Below are 21,892 nucleotides of genomic sequence, written 5' to 3'. Positions count from 1 at the left end.
TTTCAGCAAGTCTGGCTGCCTATTACAGAAGACAAGTGGGTCAGGGAAATAGTGTCTTCCGGATACAAGATAGAGTTCACTTCCGCTCCACCGAACCGGTTCTTCCTCTCTATTCCTCCAACACTACCAGACAAGGCTCGTGCTTTCCACCAAGCGGTCTCCTCTCTCCCTCAAGCAGGAGTTGTGGTGCCGGTTCCCGCGAACGAGAGATTCCGAGAGTTCTACTCAAACCTGTTCGTAGTCCCCAAGAAAGGAGGCAGCGTCCGACCCATACTGGACCTAAAACAGCTCAACAATTACGTATGGGTCCGTCATTTCCGCATGGAGTCCCTCCGGTCCATCATTGCATCCATGGAGCAGGGAGAATACATTGCCTCCATAGACATACAGGATGCGTATCTGCACATACCAATTGCCCCCGCCCACCAATGGTTTCTCAGGTTCGCGATCAACCAAAACCACTACCAGTTTGTCGCCCTTCCGTTCGGACTCGCCACGGCTCCAAGAACGTTCACCAAAGTCATGGCGGCCACCATGGATGCTCTGCACTCAAGAGGCATTCTAGTCATCCCGTACCTGGACGACCTCCTCATCAAGTCTCCCACTTTCACTTTCCGGTTTGCGATGAGAGTCCTCGGCCGGATGGCAGCAGCAATAGAGGCAGTGCCATTTGCCCAGTTTCACCTCAGGGTCCTTCAACTAGCCATACTCAGATCTTGGGACAGGAATCCCTTCTCCCTCGACAGGGAGTTCAGGTTGACGTCGTCAACCAGGAGGTCCCTGCATTGGTGGCTCAAACCAACCTCGCTTTCACGAGGGAAGCCCTTTCTCTCAGGACAATGGAAGATCCTGACTACCGATGCAAGCCTGACAGGCTGGGGGGCGGTGCACCTACATCACAGGGCACAAGGCAAGTGGTCACCGAGGGAAGTGACATTGCCCATCAATATTCTGGAAATCAGGGCCATCCTCTTGGCACTGAGAGCCTTTCATCACTTGCTTGCAGCCTCGCACATACGGATACATTTGGACAATGCCACGGCTGTGGAATACGTGAACCACCATGGCGGGACCCGCAGCGTCCAGGCGATGAGAGAAGTGGCGCATATCCTCCACTGGGCAGAAGACACGAGGTCGGTACTTTCTGCGGTCCACATTCCGGGTGTAGGAAACTGGGAAGCCGACTTCCTCAGCAGGCAAGGAATGGACTCGGGGGAGTGGTCTCTCCATCCCGAGATTTTTTACCAGATCTGTCAACGTTGGGGAACCCCGGAGGTGGACCTAATGGCATCCCATCTCAATACCTAGGTCCCCAATTTCATGGCCAGGACACACGACCCACGGTCACTCGGAGCGGATGCCCTGGTCCAGGACTGGTCCCAGTTCCGACTCCTGTACATTTTTCCACCCCTCCCCCTAATCTCCAGGGTCGTGAGGAAGATCAAGCAAGAGGGAGTTCCAACCATCCTCATCGCGCCAGACTGGCCCAGACGTACATGGTACGCCGACATCGTTCAACTTACTGCAGACGTCCCCTGGCGTCTACCCGACCGTCACGACCTTCTGTCCCAAGGTCCGTTCTTCCACCAGAATTCAGGGGCTCTCAATTTGACGGCATGGCCCTTGAAACCTGGATTCTAACCCAGGCAGGTTTTTCACCGGCAGTCATTGCAACTATGATCAGGGCAAGGAAGCCTGCCTCCGCCAAGCTCTATTATCGTACCTGGAGAGCTTTCTTTTCTTGGTGCGAATCTCATGGACAAGTCCCACTCCCTTATTCCCTCCCGAAGGTACTAGGTTTTTCTTCAATCGGGCCTAGACGCCAAGCTATCCTTAAGCTCGCTTAAGAGTCAGGTGTCGGCGCTTTCAGTCCTTTTTCAAAAGCGCATTGCTATTAAACCGCAAGTCAGGACTTTCATCCAGGGAGTTTCCCGATTGGTTCCTCCCTACAAACGTCCGCTGGATACGTGGGACCTCAATCTGGTCCTGACAGCATTGCAAGCTCCACCCTTCGAACCTCTTAGAGGAGTTCCACTTTCCATTCTGTCTCAGAAAGTGGTTTTTCTAGTGGCGATCACCTCGTTACGCAGAGTGTCGGAATTGTCAGCACTTTCCTGCAGACGGCCTTTCCTAGCTTTTCACCAGGACAAGGTGGTTCTCCGCACCGTGCCATCCTTCCTTCCGAAGGTTGTGTCCAACTTTCACCTCAATGAGGTGATTTCACTGCCATCCCTTTGCCCGGTTCCGGTTCATAGAGTGGAGAAGGCTCTGCATACGCTTGACCTCGTCAGAGCATTGCGGATTTACGTGTCCAGGACTGCACCTTTCCGGAAGTCTGATTCCCTCTTCATTCTTCCGGAAGGTAGACGCAAGGGGCTGCCGGCTTCCAAGGCTACCCTTGCCAGGTGGATCAAGTCCACCATACATGAGGCCTACCGACTTAACAGTTCCCCTCTTCCGGCCGGTATCACGGCACACTCTACAAGGGCAGTAGGGGCCTCCTGGGCCATTCGGCATCAGGCTTCGGCACAACAAGTGTGTAAGGCGGCCACTTGGACCAGCCTACACACGTTTACGAAACACTACAGTGTTCATACCCAGTCCTCAGCGGATGCGAGCCTGGGTAGACTGGTTCTGCAGGCGGCAGTGCCCCAAATTTAGGGATCTGCTAGCACAATATTCGTCCATTGCTTCCCACCCAGGGACTGCTTTGGGACGTCCCATGGTTCTTTGTCCCCCAATGAGGCGACAGAGTAAAGGAGATTTTTGTGTACTCACCGTAAAATCTCTTTCTCTTAGCCTCTAATTGGGGGACACAGCTCCCACCCTGTTGCCCTTATGGGCCGTTGTTTTACGGTTGAGTTCTCATATTGTTCTTTGAGCTCGTACATAGTAGCCTTCTTACAGGCATGGTTATGTTATTTGGTTACGTTCCTCCTAATGCTTTGGCACAAAACTGGAGAAGGCTGACGCCGTCCAGGGGTGTATACTGCAGAGGAGGAGCCATAGTTAATCTTTTTCAGATTATGCATAGTGTCGCCTCCTAGTGGACAGCAGCATAACACCCATGGTTCTGTGTCCCCCAATTAGAGGCTAAGAGAAAGAGATTTTACGGTGAGTACACAAAAATCTCCTTTTTTTTCCCTTCAAGAGTGCACCTCTCCCCAGCTTCTTGGCTCCTGATTGTTGAGGAGCAGGTACTCTTGTTTGATCGACAGTTGAGACCAGAAGCATTGTCGCCACGAGGCAGCTCTGCCCGTCCTGCATCAGAAGCACAATGGGACTGAAGCTGGCCAGTTTCAGGCGCTATTCACACTGTCCAATGATCCTGGCCAGTCTCCGTTTAGTGCTTACAAGCTCAATAGATAATAGCTTGTAAGCGCTGCACATGCTTCGCGTGGCAATGGGATGTAAGCTATAAAGAAATAATACAATTTGGGGAAAAAAAGCCAAAGTTTAATAATAAGTAATTTTGCAAAATTGCTTGTCTTCACAAATAATTTGCAAATTTACCCATCTTAGAAAATGGTAATGACCCTTTAACCTTACTGGTATATGTCGCTCGTACATCACTAATCCATATGCTGCTGTGTTTGGAATTGATTCCCTACTCCTTTATAACATTACTGACATTTTATCTTGGAGTTCAGAGTCTTTTTCCGGTATTGTTCATACTCAATAAGAAGTGTTTTTTGACGTTGCTTCATTCTTCCTATTAAAAGATCATTGCCTTATCTCTTTTTAGGTTAAGAGAGAAGGATCTCAGATTAATCTAAACCTTCAGGAATGTGAAAGAGAACGAGATAAATTGCTGGAGAAGTGTAAAAATCAGGAGAATGAACTTGAAAACCTCAGGGAGCATTTAAGGTGCAGCATGCTACCTACCAATCGACTTTAGTTTCAACTGTTTTATTGAAAAGGAAACATCATTAAACATGAAATACCTTCACATTAGAGTACAAGGATCCCCTCGCAGGGGGAAGTACATAGGAAAAGACATAATATGGCATACGGTATCCTTGACTTCGTTATCTTAATTTTTAAATATTTGTAGAAAAACAAATATAACATGACTAATCTAGTCTTAACAGAATGGGGAGGGAAAGAGGGGGGTGTATGATGAGTGTCGATAATAAAGATGAATAGACGTGAGGTACTAGAGAGTGTGCTTTAGAGACCATAACTGTAAGAGTCAATTACCATGTCAGCACGCTAAGTGGATAAGGATATCATCCTGGAGAGGTCGTCACCCCCATGAGCCTGAATCCATTGGTCCCAGATATTTCAAAAAATGTCGAGAGAATCAGATCTGATGGCTTCTATTTTCTCGTATAACATTATCAAATTATCCCTTCTCTTCACCTGCGTTATTGATAGCGTACTAGTCTTCCATCTGCTAGCTATGTGGTTTCTCGTTGCCATTGCAATAAAGTCAATAAGACGGCAAGTCCCGTTATTAGCATTGATTGGTCTGTCTCCCAGCAGTAGTACTGACGCCGACAGAGGCAATTTCTTACTCAGTAAATTGTCACTTAGTTTTACCACATCTTTCCAGAGAGACTTTACTATCGGGCATGTCCACCATATGTGGAGGGTATCCCCACTATCCGTACACCCTCTAAAACAATTACCAGGGACTGAGGGATAGATATTGTGCAGGAGGCTAGGTACGTAGTGAATCCTATGGAACAGTTTAAGAGATGTTTCGGTGAGTGAAACTTGATTGCTGCCCCTCTTTTTATTCTCGTAACACCTGTACCACCTTTGAGGTGTGAGGGAGATTTGTAGGTCTGCTTCCCATTGCTCCATAGATTTCAGTTTAGAGCCGTCTCTAGGTTGATTAAATGTAGAATAGAGTTGGGATATAAGGCCATTACCCAGGGGGGTCATATAAATATAAACATTTTAACTCGTACGTTGTAGGTTTTATGTTTGGTGAGCCTACTGCTAGGTTTTGCAGAAAGTGGAAAATTTGTTCCAGTCTGAAAGCCTCAGACCTCGGGACTTGGTATTTTGTTTTGACATTAGTTTAAAGTGAGTCGATAAATTTTGCAGCCTAGTTAATTTATTCTGCTGCCACCACGAGTGGTTCCGAAACGTAATTCCTGGCGGAAACATGGGGTTATTAAACAGATTTAAGAGTGGGGAGGGGTGAGATTGTAGTGCGAATTGGAATCTGTTTGCCCTCCAGAGACGCAGGGAGTGAGAAGTATACAGCCAATGAAAGGCTAGATCCTTCGGTAAAGGTCCTGTGGCCCAGATTAGGCTCTCCAAGGAATAAGGTACTATCTGTGAGTTTTCTATTTGTGGCCAGATGGGGGCATGTTGTTCTGCGTTGACCCCTGCCAGCTGGGCAATCTGGGCCTCCCTGTAATAGAGAAAAGTTTGGCAGAGAGACTCCTCCCTGTCTTTTGTGTCTGAACAAAATTTGCTGGGAGATATGGGGCTTTTTATTATTCCAGATAAAACGTGTTATGTGCGAGTTTATCACTTTGAAGGTCAGCAGAGGCACTGGAATGGGCAGAGATCGAAACAAAGATAAGAATTGAGGCAAGGTGACCATTTTAATCGAATGGACTCTTCCCAAAAAGGAGAGAGATGGGGAGGACCACTTTGATAAAGATTGCGTTAGTTTTTGGAGAAGAGGGGCATAGTTATGCTTAAATAACGTGGATTTGGATAGTGTAAGGTTGATTCCTAGGTAGGTAATATAGTGTCTCGCATGGCGGAAATGGAAGTTTTCTAATAATGAGGCTTGTTCAGTAGGAGAAGTATTAAGGAACATGACTTCTGATTTATCAACGTTGACCTTCAAACCAGAAACTTCCTCAAAGTGTTTAAGTGTATTTATAAGGTTAGGCAGGGACACACGGGGGTTCGTCAGAGTCAAAAGAAGGTCGTCGGAAAACAGACTGACCTTGTATTCATGTTTACCTATAGTTTGGCCTGTGATATCAGGGTGTAGGTGAATCTTTTGCGCCAATGGCTCCATTACCATAGCGAATAGAGCTGCAGACAAGGGGCAACCCTGCCTAGTTCCCCTATTAATAATTATTGGTTCCGGAGAAGTCGAGGGTAATTTTAAATATGCTACCGGGTTATTGTAGAGGAGCTTGAGTGAGCTGATTAATTGCTGTAATATCCCCAATTTGTGCATTATATTAAACATATATGACCATGTGACGGTATCAAAAGCTTTTTCTATATCTAAAGAAAGTATAGCTAAGGGGTTTTACGTTTGTTGGGGTTATGAATAAGGTTTAGGTTTTTGCGGATATTATCTGGGGCCTGCCTTGATGGGATGAATCCAACCTGATCTTTATGAATGAGGCTAGGCAAGCATTTATTAATCCTGTTGGCTATTATGGAGGAAAAGAGCTTGAGATCCACGTTCAATAGGGATATTGGCCTGTAATTTTTTGTGAGTAACGGGTCTCTTCCTTGTTTTGGGATAACAGTGATGTGTGCTGTGTAAAATTCCGGCGGCATTGATTGGCCTGTGAGCATGTTATTGCAATATATTTGAATATGTTTAACCCCTTTCTGCCATGTGACGTACTATCCCGTCCATGTGCCCTGGGACTTAATTCCCAGGGACGGGATAGTACGTCACAGCGATCAGCGGCGCTCACAGAGTAAGCGTCGCTGATCGCGTCCGGGTGTCAGCTATGTGTCAGGGGCAGTCATGGACCACCCCCGACACGTTAACCCCTTGCACACCGCGATCAAACATGATCGCGGTGTACCGGGGGTTAAAGGGAAGCATCGGCAGGGAGGGGGCTCCCTCCGTGCTTCCCTGAGCCTCCCACTGCAGCGCAATGTGCAGCGCTGCTGCGGGGGGCTCCTTCCCTGCAGGTCCCCGGATCCATGATGGCGACGGGGATCTTCGGGGGGCCTGCAGGGAGCTGGCTTCCTCAGAGTCTGCAAAGCGCAGGCAAGAGGAAGTCTGCTTCAATGCCTGTGACAGATTGCTGATCTGTCACAGCAATCTGTGATGTGTCAGATCAGCGATCTGTCACAGGAAAGTGATTTCCCCCCGGGACAATGTAATAAAGTAAAAAAAAAAGTGTAAAAATAATTTTAAAAAAATCGCTAAATAAATTAAAAAAAAAAAAATAAATATTCCCCAATAAATTAATTTCTTGGAAATAAAAAAAACAATCAAACAATAAAAGTACACATTTGGTATCGCCGCGTCCGTAACGACCCGCCCTATAAAACTGTCCCATTAGTTAACCCCTTTAGCGAACCCCGTAAAAAACGAAGCAAAAAATGATTTATTATCGTATCGCCGAACAAAAAGTGCAATAACGCGCGATCAAAAAGACGCATATAAATATCTATGGTACCGTTGAAAACGTCATCTTGTCCCCAAAAAAACGAGCCGCCATATACTGTAGCAGCATCAGTGAAAAAATAAAAAAGTTATAGCTTGCAGAATAAAGCGATGCAAAAATAATTTTTTTATATAAAATTGTTTCCATTGCATAAAAGCGCTAAAACATAAAAAAAGACATAAATGAGGTATCGCTGTAACCGTACTGACCCAAAGAATAAAACCGACTTATCAATTTTATTGCATGTGGAACGGTGTAAACGCACCCCCAAAAGAAATTCATGAAGCGCTGGTTTTTGTTCATTCTGCGTCCCAAAAATCGGAATAAAAAGCGATCAAAAGATGTCACGTGCCCGAAAATGATACCAATAAAAACGTCAACTCGTCCCGCAAAAAATAAGACCTCACATGACTCGGTGGGTCAAAATATGGAAAAATTATAGCTCTCAATATGTGGTGACGCAAAAACTATTTTTACAATAAAAAGCGTCTTTTAGCGTGCGACAGCTGCCAAACATAAAAACCGCCATAAATAGTAAATCAAACCCCCTGTTATCACCCCCTTAGTTAGGGAAAAATAATAAAATTAAACAAAATTATTTATTTCCATTTTCCCGTTAGGGTTAGGGCTAGAGTTAGAGCTGAGATTAGGGTTAGGGTTGTGTTGGGGTTAGAGTTGGAGTTAGAATTGGGGGGTTTCCACTGTTTGGGCACATCAGGTGCTCTCCAAATGCAACATGGCGAATGATCACAATTCTAGCCGATTCTGCGTTGAAAAAGTCAAATGGTGCTCCTTCCAAACTCTGCCATGCGCCCAAACAATGTTTTACCCCCACATATAGGGTATCAGCCTGCTCAGGACAAATTGCAAAACAACTTTTGGGGTCCAATTTCTCCTGTTACCCTTAGGAAAGTAAAAAATTGGGGGCAAAAATATCATTTTTGTGGGAAAAAAATATGATTTTTTTTATTTTCACGCCCGGGCGTTATAAACTTCTGTGAAGCACTTGGGGGTTCAAAGTGCTCACCACACATCTAGATAAGTTCCGTGGGGGGTCTAGTTTCCAAAATGGGGTCACTTGTGGGGAGTTTCAATAGTTTAGGCACATCAGAGGCTCTCCAAACGCACATGACACCCGCAGACCATTCCATCAAAGTCTGCATTCCAAAACGTCACTACTTCCCTTCCGAGCCCTGACGTGTGCCCATACAGTAGTTTTCTCCCACATATGTGGTATCAGCGCACTCAGGACAAATTGGACAACAACTTTTGGGGTCCAATTTCTCCTGTTACCCTTGGGAAAATAAAAAAAAATTGGTGACTAAAAGATCATGTTTGTGGAAAAAATACGATTTTTTTATTTTCACGCCCGGGCGTTATAAACTTCTGTGAAGCCCTTGGGGGTTCAAAGTGCTCACCACACATCTATATAAGTTCCTTGGGGAGTCTTGTTTCCAAAATGGTGTCATTTGTGGGGGGTTTCCACTGGTTTGGTACATCAGGGGTTTTCCAAACGCGACATGGTGTCCGATCTCAATTCCAGCCAAAAAAGTCAAATGGCGCTGCTTCCCTTCCGAGCTCTGCCATGCGCCCAAATAGTCGTTTACACCCACATATGGGGTATCAGCGTACTCAGGACAAATTGCACAATAACTTTTAGCGTCCTTTTACCCTTTGGAAAATTAAAATTGGGGTGAAAAGATCATTTTTGTGGAAAAAATATGATTTTTTAATTGTACCGCTGTACGTTATAAACTTCTGTGAAGCCCTTGTGGGTTCAAAGTTATCACCACATATCTAGATAAGTTCCTTGGGGGGTCTAGTTTCCAAAATGGGGTCACTTGTGGGGGGTTTCCACTGTTTAGGTACATCAGGGGCTCTCCAAACGTGACATGGTGTCCAATCTGAATTCCAGCCAATTTTGCATTGAAAAAGTCAAATGGCGCTCCTTTCCTTCTGAGCTCTGCCATGCGCCGAAACAATGGTTCCCCCAACATACCAGGTATCAGCGTACTCAGGACAAATTGCACAATAACTTTTAGCGTCCTTTTACCCTTTGGAAAATTAAAATTGGGGGTGAAAAGATCATTTTTGTGGAAAAAATATGATTTTTTAATTGTACCGCTGTACGTTATAAACTTCTGTGAAGCCCTTGTGGGTTCAAAGTTATCACCACATATCTAGATAAGTTCCTTGGGGGGTCTAGTTTCCAAAATGGGGTCACTTGTGGGGGGTTTCCACTGTTTAGGTACATCAGGGGCTCTCCAAACGTGACATGGCGTCCGATCTGAATTCCAGCCAATTTTGCATTGAAAAAGTCAAATGGCGCTCCTTTCCTTCTGAGCTCTGCCATGCGCCGAAACAATGGTTCCCCCCACATACCAGGTATCAGCGTACTCAGGACAAATTGCACAATAACTTTTGCAGTCCAATTTCTCCTGTTACCCTTGGTAAAATAAAAAAAATTGAACCTGAAGTATTTTTTTGTGAAAAAAAGTTAAATGTTCATTTTTTTTTTTTTTTAAATATTCAAAAAATTCCTGTGAAGCACCTGAAGGGTTAATAAACTTGAATGTGGTTTTGCGCACCTTGAGGGGTGCAGTTTTTAGTATGGTGTCACTATTGGGTATTTTCTATCATATAGACCCCTCAAACTGACTTCAAATGTGATGTGCTCCGTAAAAATAAAATGGTGTTGCAAAAATGAGAAATCGCTGGTCAACTTTTAACCCTTATAACTTCCTAAGAAAAAAATGTTGGTTCCAAAATTGTGCTGACGTAAAGTAAATATATGTGAAATGTTACTTTTTAGTTTTTTTGTGTGCCATATCTCTGTGATTTAAGGGCATAAAAATTCAAAGTTGGAAAATTGCGAAGTTTTCAAAAATTTCGACAAATTTCCGTTTTTTTTCACAAATAAACGCAAGTTATTTGAATGAAATTTCACCACTAACATGAAGTACAATATGTCACGAGAAAACAATGTCAGAATCACCGGGATCCATGGAAGCGTTCCAGAGTTATTACCTCATAAAGGGACAGTGGTCAGAATTGTAAAAATTGGCCCAGTCATGAACGTGCAAACCACCCTTGGGGGTGAAGCAGGATGTTTGAGAATTTTTTTTATAGTATAGTGCGGTCAAGCCATCAGGCCCCGGAGCCTTCCCAACTTTTAGATGGCTTATTGTGGATGTGATTTCCTCTTCGGAGATAGAAGAGTGTAATGTGGCCACGTAAGTCGGGATCAGGGAAGGTAGCGGTACATTAGTTAAAAAGTCCTCCAGCTTGGGCAATGAGAAGTTTGCACTATCAGTGTATAATTTTTGGTAGTAATTTTGAAACGTTTTATAGATTTTATTAGGATTAAAAGTAGTTTGGAACTGTTCGTCTTTTATTGAAAAGATGGAGTTTAATCGTTCTTTCTGTTTTAATTTTCGAGCAAGCATTCGATCCATTTTATTAGAGAACCGATAAAATGTCGCTTGCGTCCACCTAATTGCTCTTTCTGTGCAGGTCGTTAGCAAAGTGTTTAGTTTTAGATCATAAATTTGCTTAGTTAAGTATAGTGAGGGATGCAACTGGTTGGCGGTTTCTAATTTATAGAGTTTGTTCTCGAGAGTCAATTGCTCCTGGAGACGATCTCTCTTTTTTTGGGATGCTGTCCTAATTAACACACCAGTGATGTATTTTTTATGAGCCATCCACACATTACCCATAGAAGTGTCAGGAGTGATATTAGAGAGGAAAAAGGCATTGAGCTCCTGTTTTCGACCAATAGTCGAGTCTAAGGATCGGACAGTAAGGATTCATTCAATCTCCGTGTGTACAGACACGTATTCGCTATGTCCAGTTGAAATACAGAGAGTACACTATCATGGTCAGACCATGAAGACGGGACATGTCTGGAATACATTAGCGATGGTATATTCTCCGAGTTAGTGAGAATCCAGTCTATCCTGGAGTATGGATGATAAACCCTAGAAAAATAAGTGTAACCTCTAGACTGTCCGTGGGATTCTCTCCACGTATCAACCAACTGATGGGCTTGGAGGATATTTTCAAGTGAAATTTTATCCTTCCTTGACATATCAGGCCTCCTATCATTAGAGCTATCAAGGGTTGGGTTTAAAATCAAGTTGAAATCGCCCCCCCCCCATATGATAGTATCATAGGGGACGGACCTTAGAGACTTTGCAATAGATTTAATCGTTTTCATTTGTAATGTCGGAGGTGCATAACAATTTAACAAGGCAGAGTCGCTTCTCCTGTACCGTACCCCAAAGTATTATGTATCTACCCTCTGTGTCCACAGTCGCACCCTCCTGCAAAAATGGGAAAGAATTATGGAGGAAGATGGCGACTCCTCTCGTTTTTTTTATCATGAGAGGCAAGGTAAAATCTAGAGTAGAGCTTATGAAAAAATTTGGGGGACGATTATTGGAAAAATGAGTTTCCTGTAGAAATAACACATCAGGGGAATGTTTCAGGTAGTCAATAAAGGCGCGTTTTCTTTTTATCAGAGAATTGAACCCCCTAACATTGTGTGAAAGTGTCCTAAACATTTGGCTTGAATTTATAGATTCTAATTAAGTCTCTAATGAAAATAACATCAGAGATGGATAGTTTCACGTCCATTATCCATCCAGGAGCATGCTTATAACACATCAGCACTCTTTTAGTGGAGGGGAGGGAACAAAAAGTATAACAACAAGAGAAATGGTCACAACCAATGACCAGTATGCGGGCTAAAGTGTGCCGGCCCATTATTAATAGGGCCAGAAGCAGCAGCAGTCCAAAATGGAGTGGCATATTTACTCCAAGGGCACAGCGCTCGATAACCGGAAAAGAGAAAACAATATTAAGTGTAAATTGTCAAAAATCACATCAAATAGTAATACTTATCAGAACAATGTCTCAGCATTTTGAATGTTCAATGAAACTGTTCCAGCATATTCGCCGGTAGCGGTCTTAAGAGATAGACTGTTTGTTGTGCTGCGGTTTATTAGGTCTGGTACGGTGAACTTCTATCCATTCTCTGCGAGGCTTCTGTCTTTGCGGTAAGACCCCCAAGTCTGGGATCGGGATGCCAGCTTTTTCCAGTGTTTTTCTACCCTCTTCACAATTTCTTGGAGAGTAGGTGGAATTATTATGTGAGAAGATTAGAGCATGTGGGAATCCCCACCTGTATTTGATATTTGCTTTAATTAAGGCCATTGTTACATCTTTCATGGCCTTTCTCCTCATTAGAGTCGCCGCGCAGATGTCCGGGAACAAGGAAACCGCGTCCGGAACGCCTGGTAATTTGGTCAGTCTGCAAGCAGCGGTTAATATCAGGTCTCTGGATTCTTAATGATGCATTTTGAGGACAACATCTCTTGGAGAGGCGTCAGGTTTGGGACCTCCCAGGGCCCTGTGGATTCTGGTTATTTTTAAAGAATTAGGGTCTGCCTGAGGTAAAAGGGTGTGGAAGAGGTTCGAGGTAACTTCCATTAGGTTGGAATTACTTTCCGAAAGTCCTTTAATTCTGATGTTACCTCGGCGCAAGCGGTTCTCCAAGTCTTCACACTTGAGCTCCAGAAACTCGAGTCTAGCATCTTGTTCTTGTAGTTGTTCACTATTATGTTCAGTGGCATCAGCAGCATCATCCATTCTTTTCTCCAAATCATTGGTCCTTCGGGCAATGTCTTGAATTTGTTGCGTGAAATTATCCACAGCAGATGATAACTCGGCTCTGAACGTTTTCTGCATGGTGGCCAGGAGATCCTCCATTGTCATTGGGATCATGTTTGTTGAGGTGGCCAGATCAGGTTGTCGTGATCTTTGAGGGGAGCCCTTGGAGCCCAGTGAAGCTGATTTTGACGCCGACATAGTGTGACTTGTTGGTTTTGTACGTTGAGACAATAGTTGTGTGATTGATCGAGTATTGATCTCTGAAGAAGTAGATTTTTGGGGGCACATTTCTCAGAGACCTCCTGCGTTCTGAAAGTCAGCACATGACAATTACTTATAGGAGAGAGCGCATATTTGTGCCCATGGCGACAGACCTAGTGTTTCATTATCATAGTCCACCAGGAAAGTCCATGCCCTCCGAGTTGGATTTTAGTAAGATATGGGGTAAACTTCATAGGACATAGTATGTCTCTAATGCAGCTCTGTAGTAATCCCCCTTTAATATTTCAGAAATGTGGGGACGGGCGAGCCAGAAAATCAAAGCGACAGAAGATATTGCCAGTCCATCCGTGTTGGATTTTAGCAGGATATGGGGTAGATCTTGTAAGACACAATGTGTCGCTATTGTGGCTCTGTTGCAGACTCCATGAACTTTGTACCCCTTTAAAATTTTAGGAGTGAGGGGGTGGGAGGCCCAGCATATCAAGCCAGCAGAAGATATTGTGGCACAAAAAAGGAAAAAGAGTTAATAAGGGTAATGGTAGATGGAGCCCCTGTCAGTGTAATGTGAGGCGGCTGCTGAGAAATATCTCACTGTGCCTTTTGAACAGCCTATGCATATATAGTCCGTGTGCTCTAGATTTTCTCACACAACTGTAATTACACTTATTGTTGCCTCAAGGGCCTTTATATGGGGAAGCGGGTGTCCACTAGTGTGTCACCAGTCTGTTCTGCAGAAGCTCCTTTTGGTGTCTGCCTCACTAGCCTCTCTTGGCATGGCTCCCTCTCCCTTGGATCTCTGTATGAACTCTGCTCTGCCTGCCACCTCGTGCACTGATAATCCTACTGTCTACCAATCGGCTTTAGCCGTCATCAGGAATAACATTAGAAGAACGATGTTTGAAGATTGTAGATGCTTTCACTTCATTGTGAATTTGCTTTTTCCGCTTTAGAAACTTAACGTCTGAAAAAATGGCTGAAAAAGAGAAGGAGAAAAGTGTTGAAATGAGAAATCTAGAGCTAATTTCTCTCCTGACGCAATCTAATCAGCGGGTCCTTAAGCTTGAGAGTGATCTGGAAAATAAAGAGAATGTGCTGAAGGACAACAGAACTCTGCTGCAGGAAAACAAAGAGTTAAAAGAACAGCTTACGAAAATGGTAAAGAATCAATGTGCTTCAAAGCCAGTGGACATCGAGCCCGTGTCACTCTTAAAGGTGAGTCTTATTAGTAAATCTGAGCCATCTGTATCTATAATATGAATTCTCAAATGGAATATGTCATCAGGTTTTTCCTACCCCATCGGAGAGCAGCATAATTTAGGGGCATTGCTATGCAATGCTGTTATCACTTGTTTCTTAAAGGGGTTGTCATGCATCTGAACCCTTGAGCCTATGCTTTGTGGTTGACTTCTCTGTCTGCCGAGCTACAGCAGATTCACCTTTTCTCTGGGTGTTTAGCTTTTGCCTATACAGCCTCAGTAGTAAAAGATAGGATGTAAAAAATATTGTTATTCTTACCTTCCGACGTCCCGCGCAGCCTTCCCGCCTCTCTCCACGCTCCCGGTCCCTGTAATCCTTTGCGAGAATGACCGCGATCCCACGAGAACGGACGCCATCGCAGTCATTCTCGCAAAGGATTACTGGGACCGGGAGCGTGGAGAGAGGCGGGAAGGCTGCGCGGGACGTCGGAAGGTAAGAATAACAATATTTTTTATTTTAAATTCTATTTTTTACAGGGATATGGTGCCCAGAGGACAGTCTCCTCTCCTCCGGACCGTGGGTACCATCCGCAAATGTTCTGCTTACTTTTCGCATGGTGTGCACAGCCACATGCAGAAAGTAAGCAGAACATTGCATTCATATGGGTGCAGGATCGCCGAGATTCCGCTAAATTAATGAGCATGCTGCGTTTTTTACCGCGAAGCGATTATGCCGCGGAGAAAAACGCAGCATTAGCACAGCATTGCGGAATCCCATAGGAATGCATGGGATGCTTATTTTTCGCGGCAAAATCGCGTGTTTAAAACCAATGCGAAAAAAAACGCTTCGTGTGAACTCAGCCTAAAACTTTCACACCACTAAACTTAATCTAATTTAGGATTTACTCTCTAAGCGCAGTTTGTTTATTTAAATGTATATTTACTTTGTCATGTCTCTGCTGTTTTTTTTAAATATATATATTTGTGCTTCATCAGATACTTTCTTATACCATGGCTGATGTAGAGACCTAAGAATTCTTGAAAGCTTTCTTTGTAACAACATTTATTTTATTTTTATTAGTTTATTAGCCATTAAAAGTTGTCAGAACTACAAGGTTATCCTTTTGCTTTTCCCACAGAGAGCAATCCTCTTTCCTCATGTACACACACAGGACAGCTTATTCTGAAAAGTTACTTGAACACACCGTTACACTCTAAAAATACATTTTATGTTACAGGACGGATTTTTAGATATTGAACATCTAAGAAATCCAACTTCAGAAAACCTAAAAAATGTAGATCCTGATGACTTCAAATTGCTCATCACAGAACTGAGGTCTGTACATATGGATGTGTACGTTTATGGAGCTTACTGTGGTTCAATTATTCAGATATTTATCTATCTTTCTAGGGCGGAATTATCCAAGAAAGAAGCTGAAAATCAAGAACTTAGCGCTAAATTTCTTAGTGCAATAAATAGTCACACACTGGACACCGAACCAGTAAAATTAACGTTACAACAGTCAGGTCAGTGCGGGATTTGAACAAAAAATATGTATTTTTTTTACATTATCAGTGCCATTCTTGTCCTTTGGCAATGTCTGGTATTTCATATCATAAGAATTGGCTTCAACGCCTTAACCACCCGAGGCTTACATTTTCATCACTGGTCGCAGCGGTGTGTATGGCGCAGGATCAGAAGTTGAGCCTGTTTCATGCCAGGTAGATGCCTCAGTTACACAGCCGACAGCTGCTTGTAACTACAGTGACTGAGCACGCTCCAATCGCTGCTGTTAACCATTTAGTTGACAGTCACTGACTGCGGCATTTAAATGGCATGATTGCTTATGCACTGGTGCACCATCTCCCATCAGTTCAACTACGATGCAGCCCTGACAAAAAAATAAATATATATATATATATATATATATATATATATATATATATATATATATATATATATATATATGTGTGTTTTTATGATACTTTGGGAGAAAGGTTTGGCTTTTTTGTAATATATATAGTCTCTTATGTCTGAATTTTTAATTGCAATAACATTGTGGGGGGGAAAAAACAAAATGCCCTTTCCTGTTTCAGTTAATCCCATCATAATCCTTTTATTTTTCTCATTTGCCAATATTCGGTAGTGAGTGTAATTTTGATTTTGATAACTTCCATGGCAGTGTATTAATATTCAATTTACATTACAGAAGCAGAAAAATGCCGGCATCTGGAGACGGTGAGCAAACAGTTACAAGAAGAGAATGAAAGGCTGAATGACACAGTGAAGGAACTGAAGCGAAAACTCAGTAAAGCTCAAGCTGACACGGCAAACGCCAAGCTCTCCATGGCTCAGAGAACCCGCCAATTCCAGCTCATCCAGGACGAGTTATTGGAGAAAGCTTCAAAAACAACCAAGCTTGAACAAGAAGTGAGTGCAGATGTGGAAAATGTGTGTTGTCGCGTTATACTCTGCAGTCTGCCACGTCTGGGTGCTTGTGTAACCATTAGTAGGACATAAGATTGCTTGCATCTTCCTTGCCATTGCATTTTAGATTGTCAACCTTTTCTGATAAATTATTAAAAGGGTTTTTGACTACTATATTGATGATATCAGATCTCTGGGGATCTAGCACCTGGCCCCCCATTGTGATCAGCTGTTAGTAGCTCCAACAGCTGTCCAATAAAAACTGTCCACCTCAGTTGCGGAAACTATTTTATAGCCGCTGTCATGTACTGCAGATGAGCTCTGTGCAATTTTTAGTAGTTGCTCCTGAGTACTGTTGATCAGCTCCGTACACTGTTTAGTAGCCGCTCCCAGGTACTGTTGATAAGCTCTGTTCCCGGTTCAGTAGCTGGTCCCATGAACTGCAGAATTGCATTGATCTGATATTGAAGTTGTCATCCGTGTCATTATAGTGGAAAACCACTCCAAAACATTTACAGATTTCCTATATGCTGGATTATATAAGTACTAAAAGTACTGTAGTGCCGCACTATCAGCATACACCAGGTGGCAAGCCCATAGTAAATGGAGAGTATATAGGTGATTGAACTTACTAGTGTTCGTTGAACAAAGTAGCTGCCCCGAGGGTTCGGTGCTGAGCAACCTCCTTGCGGAGAGCCCTGGGAGCGTCCCCCATTTGCTAGGGCCCCCCTCGTGCATGTGGAGATGCAGGCAGTAAGTTCCGGCTATTGCTTTGGCGGCGCTTCCAGCCGGAACTTACCACCTGCATCTCCACATGCACAAGGGGGGATGCTCCCAGGGCTCTTCGCAAGGAGGTTGCTCAGCACCGAACCCTCGGGGCAGCTACTTTGTTCACCGACCAAGAGTAAGTTCAATCACCTTTATATTTTCTATTTACTATCGGCTTGCCACCTGGTGTATGCTTGTAGCGCAGCACTACAGTACTTTTAGTACTTATATAATCCAGCATATATACAATCAATACAGGAATTTGCACGGATCCTACTCTGATGCCAGCAGCTTCAAGCTACCCGATTTTCAGGAGTGCCAGTGTGTTTCCCTATTTCTACTGTTTCCATTTACAGATTTCCCATTAAACCACTCTAGTGTTGCTTTAGCAGTATGGTTTGGGTCATTGTCTTGTTGGAGGGTGAACCTGCATCCCACTCTCAAATCACTGGCAGACTGAAACAGGTTTTGTTCTAGAATATTCCTGTATTTTGCACCATCCTTCTTCCCTAAACTCGGACCATTTTCCCTGTCACTGCTGCCGAAAAACATCACCAGAGCATGATGCTACCACCACCATGTTTCACTGTGGTGATGGTGTTCTTGGGGCGATGAGCTGTGTTGGTTTGGCACCAGACAAAGCATTTACCTTGGTGTCCATAAAATTCAATTTTGGTCTCATCTCATCACAGCACGTTCCTCCATACTTTTGGGGAGTCTCCCACATGTCCTTTGGGAAAATTGCAAAACCAGGGCTGTGGAGTCGGAGTTGTGGAGAAGGAGTCAGTGGCCACTTTGTTGGAGTGAGTCGGTATAAAAATACCTAAAATATATAATAAATTGGGTACAGTAGTAAAATGCAGGATGTGCTGGAAATTTGTTCATAATAATTTTGGAAAAGTTATTAAATGTCCTATCAATGTCTGTTCTGTTCCTGATCTCAGGATATCGGCTTTTAGTAGTGAGACAGGGCTTTGAGTTTGGAGTCGGGAGTCAAGGAAATTGAGAAGTCGGAGGTTTGGCTTACCAACTCCACAGTCTTGCTCAAAATGAGCCTTACAATGTGAGTAAGTAAAGGCTTTTCTTCTGCTCACTCTTCCATAAAGGCCACCTCTATGGAGTGTGTGGATTATTGCGGTTGAATGGCAGATACTCCAGTCTCTGTTTGGGAACTCTGCAGTTCCTTCAGGGTTACTTTGGCTCTTGTGCTGCCTCTCTGATTAATGCCCTCCTTGCCTGGGCTGAGAGTTTTGGTGGGCGGCCCTCTCTTGGCAGGTTTGTTGTGGTACCATGTTTTTCCCATTTGATGACAGTGGTTTTGATGGTTCTCCGCAGGGTCATCAGAGATTGGGATATTGTTTTGTAAAACCCAACACTGACTTGTACTTCTCAACAATGTTGTCCTTGACTTGTTTGGAGATCTTCTTGGTTTTCTTGGTGTTGTGTGGTTAGTGGTGCCTCTTTCTTCGTGTTGCAGCCTCTGTGGTCTTTCAGTAAAGGTAACGTGCCTATACTGACAGACATGTGACACTTAGGGTATGTGCACACGCTGCGGATTCTGCTGCGGATCCGCAGCGGATTTGGCCCTGCGGATCCGCAGCACTTCCGCAGACAGTGTCCAGTACCATGTAAGTCTATGTGACTTACATTCTGCTGTGCACATGCTGAGGTTTTTTCACTGCGGAAAAGCTACGGTTTTAAATTCGCAGAAAGAATTGACATGTCAATTCTTTCTGCGGATTCCGCTGTGGTTTGACACCTATTCCATTGTCCAGGTGTCAAACCGCAGGGGAAAACCGCTGGCCAATCTGCAGGAAAACCGCAGGTCACTTTACCTGCGGATCCGCACGGAAAAATCTGCTGGTGAATCCGCAGCGTGTGCACATAGCCTTAGATTGCACATAGGTGGACTTCATTTCACTAACCATGTGACTTATGAAGGTAGTTGCTTGCACAAGACATTTTTAGGGACTTCATCGCAAAAGGGGTGAATACATATGCACATGCCAATTTTAACTTATTTGATTCCATAAATTTAATTTATCCCTATATTTTTCTCACTTCACCAACTTTGACTATTTATTTCTGATGCATCACACAAATGAGATTGCAAAAATATTTAAACACAGGTTGTAATGTAACAAAATAGGTAAAAAGTCAAGGGGGTGAATGCTTTTGCAAGCCACTGTATCCCTTCTATTAGTCCAAAAAAACTTTACCCATCGTACCTGTCAGTTTGCGATATCATTATAGGGCTTGACACGAGTGTGAACAAAAATCCTAAACCTTTTATCATCAGTGACATTTATGACATATCCAAAGTGTAATGCATGAACATCTGTTAAAGGGATTGTCTCATCTCGTTATTACATCTTGATTGTAAACTCAATTTAATGATCTACTGTTTCTTAGAAAACCTCACCGTTCTTAAGAATGGAGGTGCTATGGATTCTATAGTTTACTGCTCATTTCCTGGTTACCGGCTACTGCTGCAGTCTGAGAAGTGGCCACTTTCCTAGGCTACGGGTGCGCGTTTGTAAGTGCTATTCTGAAGCTGGTCGGATTGAGCTGTCAATCTTCATGAGCGCATAGCCCCCCAACCAGCTAAGAAGTACTGGGCTTCTGAAGATAGACGATGAGAAAACCCCTTTTATCCTGACAAATGGTCTTCAGGATAAATGGGCAGAAATTCCCACAGGCACCTCCAAAATATTGTATAAAATCCTTCCCAGAAGAGCAGGAGCTGTTATTGCTTCAAATGGACCAACTCCATGTTAATGTCTATAGATTTAGAATGGGAGGCCCGAAAAGCTCCTGTAGGACTAATATATGGGTGTACCAGTACTTGTGTCTACCTAGTGTATGCCCCGTTATAGTACATTCATATCACCTTTTACATATAGGATGTAAAGTTTAAGATTCTATCCAGAAATAGAGCGATTCTTTATACCAGGGATGGGGAACCTCAGGCCCCAGGGCCATTTCCGGCCCTCGACGACCTTTTATCAGGCCTTCGGGCAGATTCTCAGGGACCGCAGTGCTTTGGCAGGTAGCCGTATTTTGATTGCCACAAACTCATTAATTTCTTCTTGCTCTGTTAGCACACACACGCAGTGTTCACTAATGAACACTGAAGGGCATGCAATGAAAGATTACATCCTAACACAAGTGCCACAGTCTGGATGTACTTTGTGGGCATAGTTTGTACGGCCCCCGAAGGATGGTATAAATATCCAAATGGCTCTTGGCAGAAAAAAAATTCCCCACCCCTGCTTTATACCAATTTTATTAACAGATGACAAAGAAATCTTTGAAGATTGGCTCTCTCCAGAAATTATTAGACGAGAAGACCGAGGCTTACTCGTGTGCAGCAGCTAGGAACGCCAGGCTGGAAGAGGAACTAATGGTAATCATTTATGTAAATTTAGTCTTGTAAAATTGTAGAGGAAATCGGGAATGTAAACAAAAAATTCCTAATTTTGTGCCTTCAGGAGCTCTAACTGCTGGTAATTTGACACGGAGCATAACTTAATCTATAATAATAAGTGCCCTAAGCAACTTCCGGTTGTAACAACTTCCGTCCAGTTGTAACCGGTGACGTCACCGCACACCTCTTTCCATGTCAACCCTCAACACACACACTCCACTCACCTTTCACCATCTCCACTCACGTCCACTCACTCTTTCACTCCACATACGACCCTTTCTCTCACTCCGTCTCTCATACTCACGCCGTCATCGCCGCTGATCCACGATCCCCGACATCATCTTCCGCCGGCGCCATCCTGGATCCAGACGTCCTCCACGCCGGCGACATGTTCTTGCGGCGACGCCATTTTGGATCGGCGATAGTCAAGATGGCGTCGCCACAAGAACATGTCGCCGGCGAGGACGACGTCGGGATCCAAAATGGCGTCGGCGAAAACTCGCGAGATTTCGCCGACGCCATTTTGGATCCCGACGTTGTCCACGCCGGCGACATGTTCTTGCGGCGACGCCATTTTGGATCGGCGAAATCCCGCGATAGTCAAGATGTCGTCGCCGCAAGAACATGTCGCCGGCGAGGACGACGTCGGGATCCAAAATGGCGTCGGCGAAAACTTGCGGGATTTCGTCGACGCCATTTTGGATCCCGACGTCGTCCACGCCGGCGACATGTTCTTCCGGCGACGCCATCTTGACTATCGCGGGATTTCACGATACTCAAGATGGCGACGCCGCAAGAACATGTCGCCGGCGTGGACAACGTCTGGATCCAGGATGGTGCCGGC

The 21,892-nt window shown here is 44.1% G+C and overlaps 1 protein-coding gene across 3 annotated transcripts in view; it reads left to right on the top strand.

Moving 5' to 3' along the window:
- The window catches only part of CCDC18 (coiled-coil domain containing 18), a 91,072-nt gene that overhangs the window by 25,734 nt on the left and 43,446 nt on the right, over nt 1-21,892 (top strand). For all 3 annotated transcript variants that reach the window (XR_012231425.1, XM_073571435.1, XM_073571436.1), the window contains exons 8-13: nt 3,746-3,867; nt 14,180-14,441; nt 15,664-15,761; nt 15,837-15,952; nt 16,636-16,856; nt 20,917-21,027. Coding sequence is in view for 2 of the 3 variants with exons in the window: in XM_073571435.1 (XP_073427536.1) it covers nt 3,746-3,867; nt 14,180-14,441; nt 15,664-15,761; nt 15,837-15,952; nt 16,636-16,856; nt 20,917-21,027 (930 nt within the window). In the remaining variant the exon portion in view is untranslated. The remainder of the gene's footprint in view (nt 1-3,745; nt 3,868-14,179; nt 14,442-15,663; nt 15,762-15,836; nt 15,953-16,635; nt 16,857-20,916; nt 21,028-21,892) is intronic.

Source organism: Dendrobates tinctorius, unplaced genomic scaffold, assembly GCF_039654945.1.
Source record: "Dendrobates tinctorius isolate UK_male_01 unplaced genomic scaffold, ASM3965494v1 ptg000029l, whole genome shotgun sequence".
In the NCBI taxonomy this organism is placed as follows: domain Eukaryota; kingdom Metazoa; phylum Chordata; class Amphibia; order Anura; family Dendrobatidae; genus Dendrobates; species Dendrobates tinctorius.
Note: the sequence above shows the minus strand (reverse complement) of the source record. Positions and strands in the feature narration are given on the sequence as shown.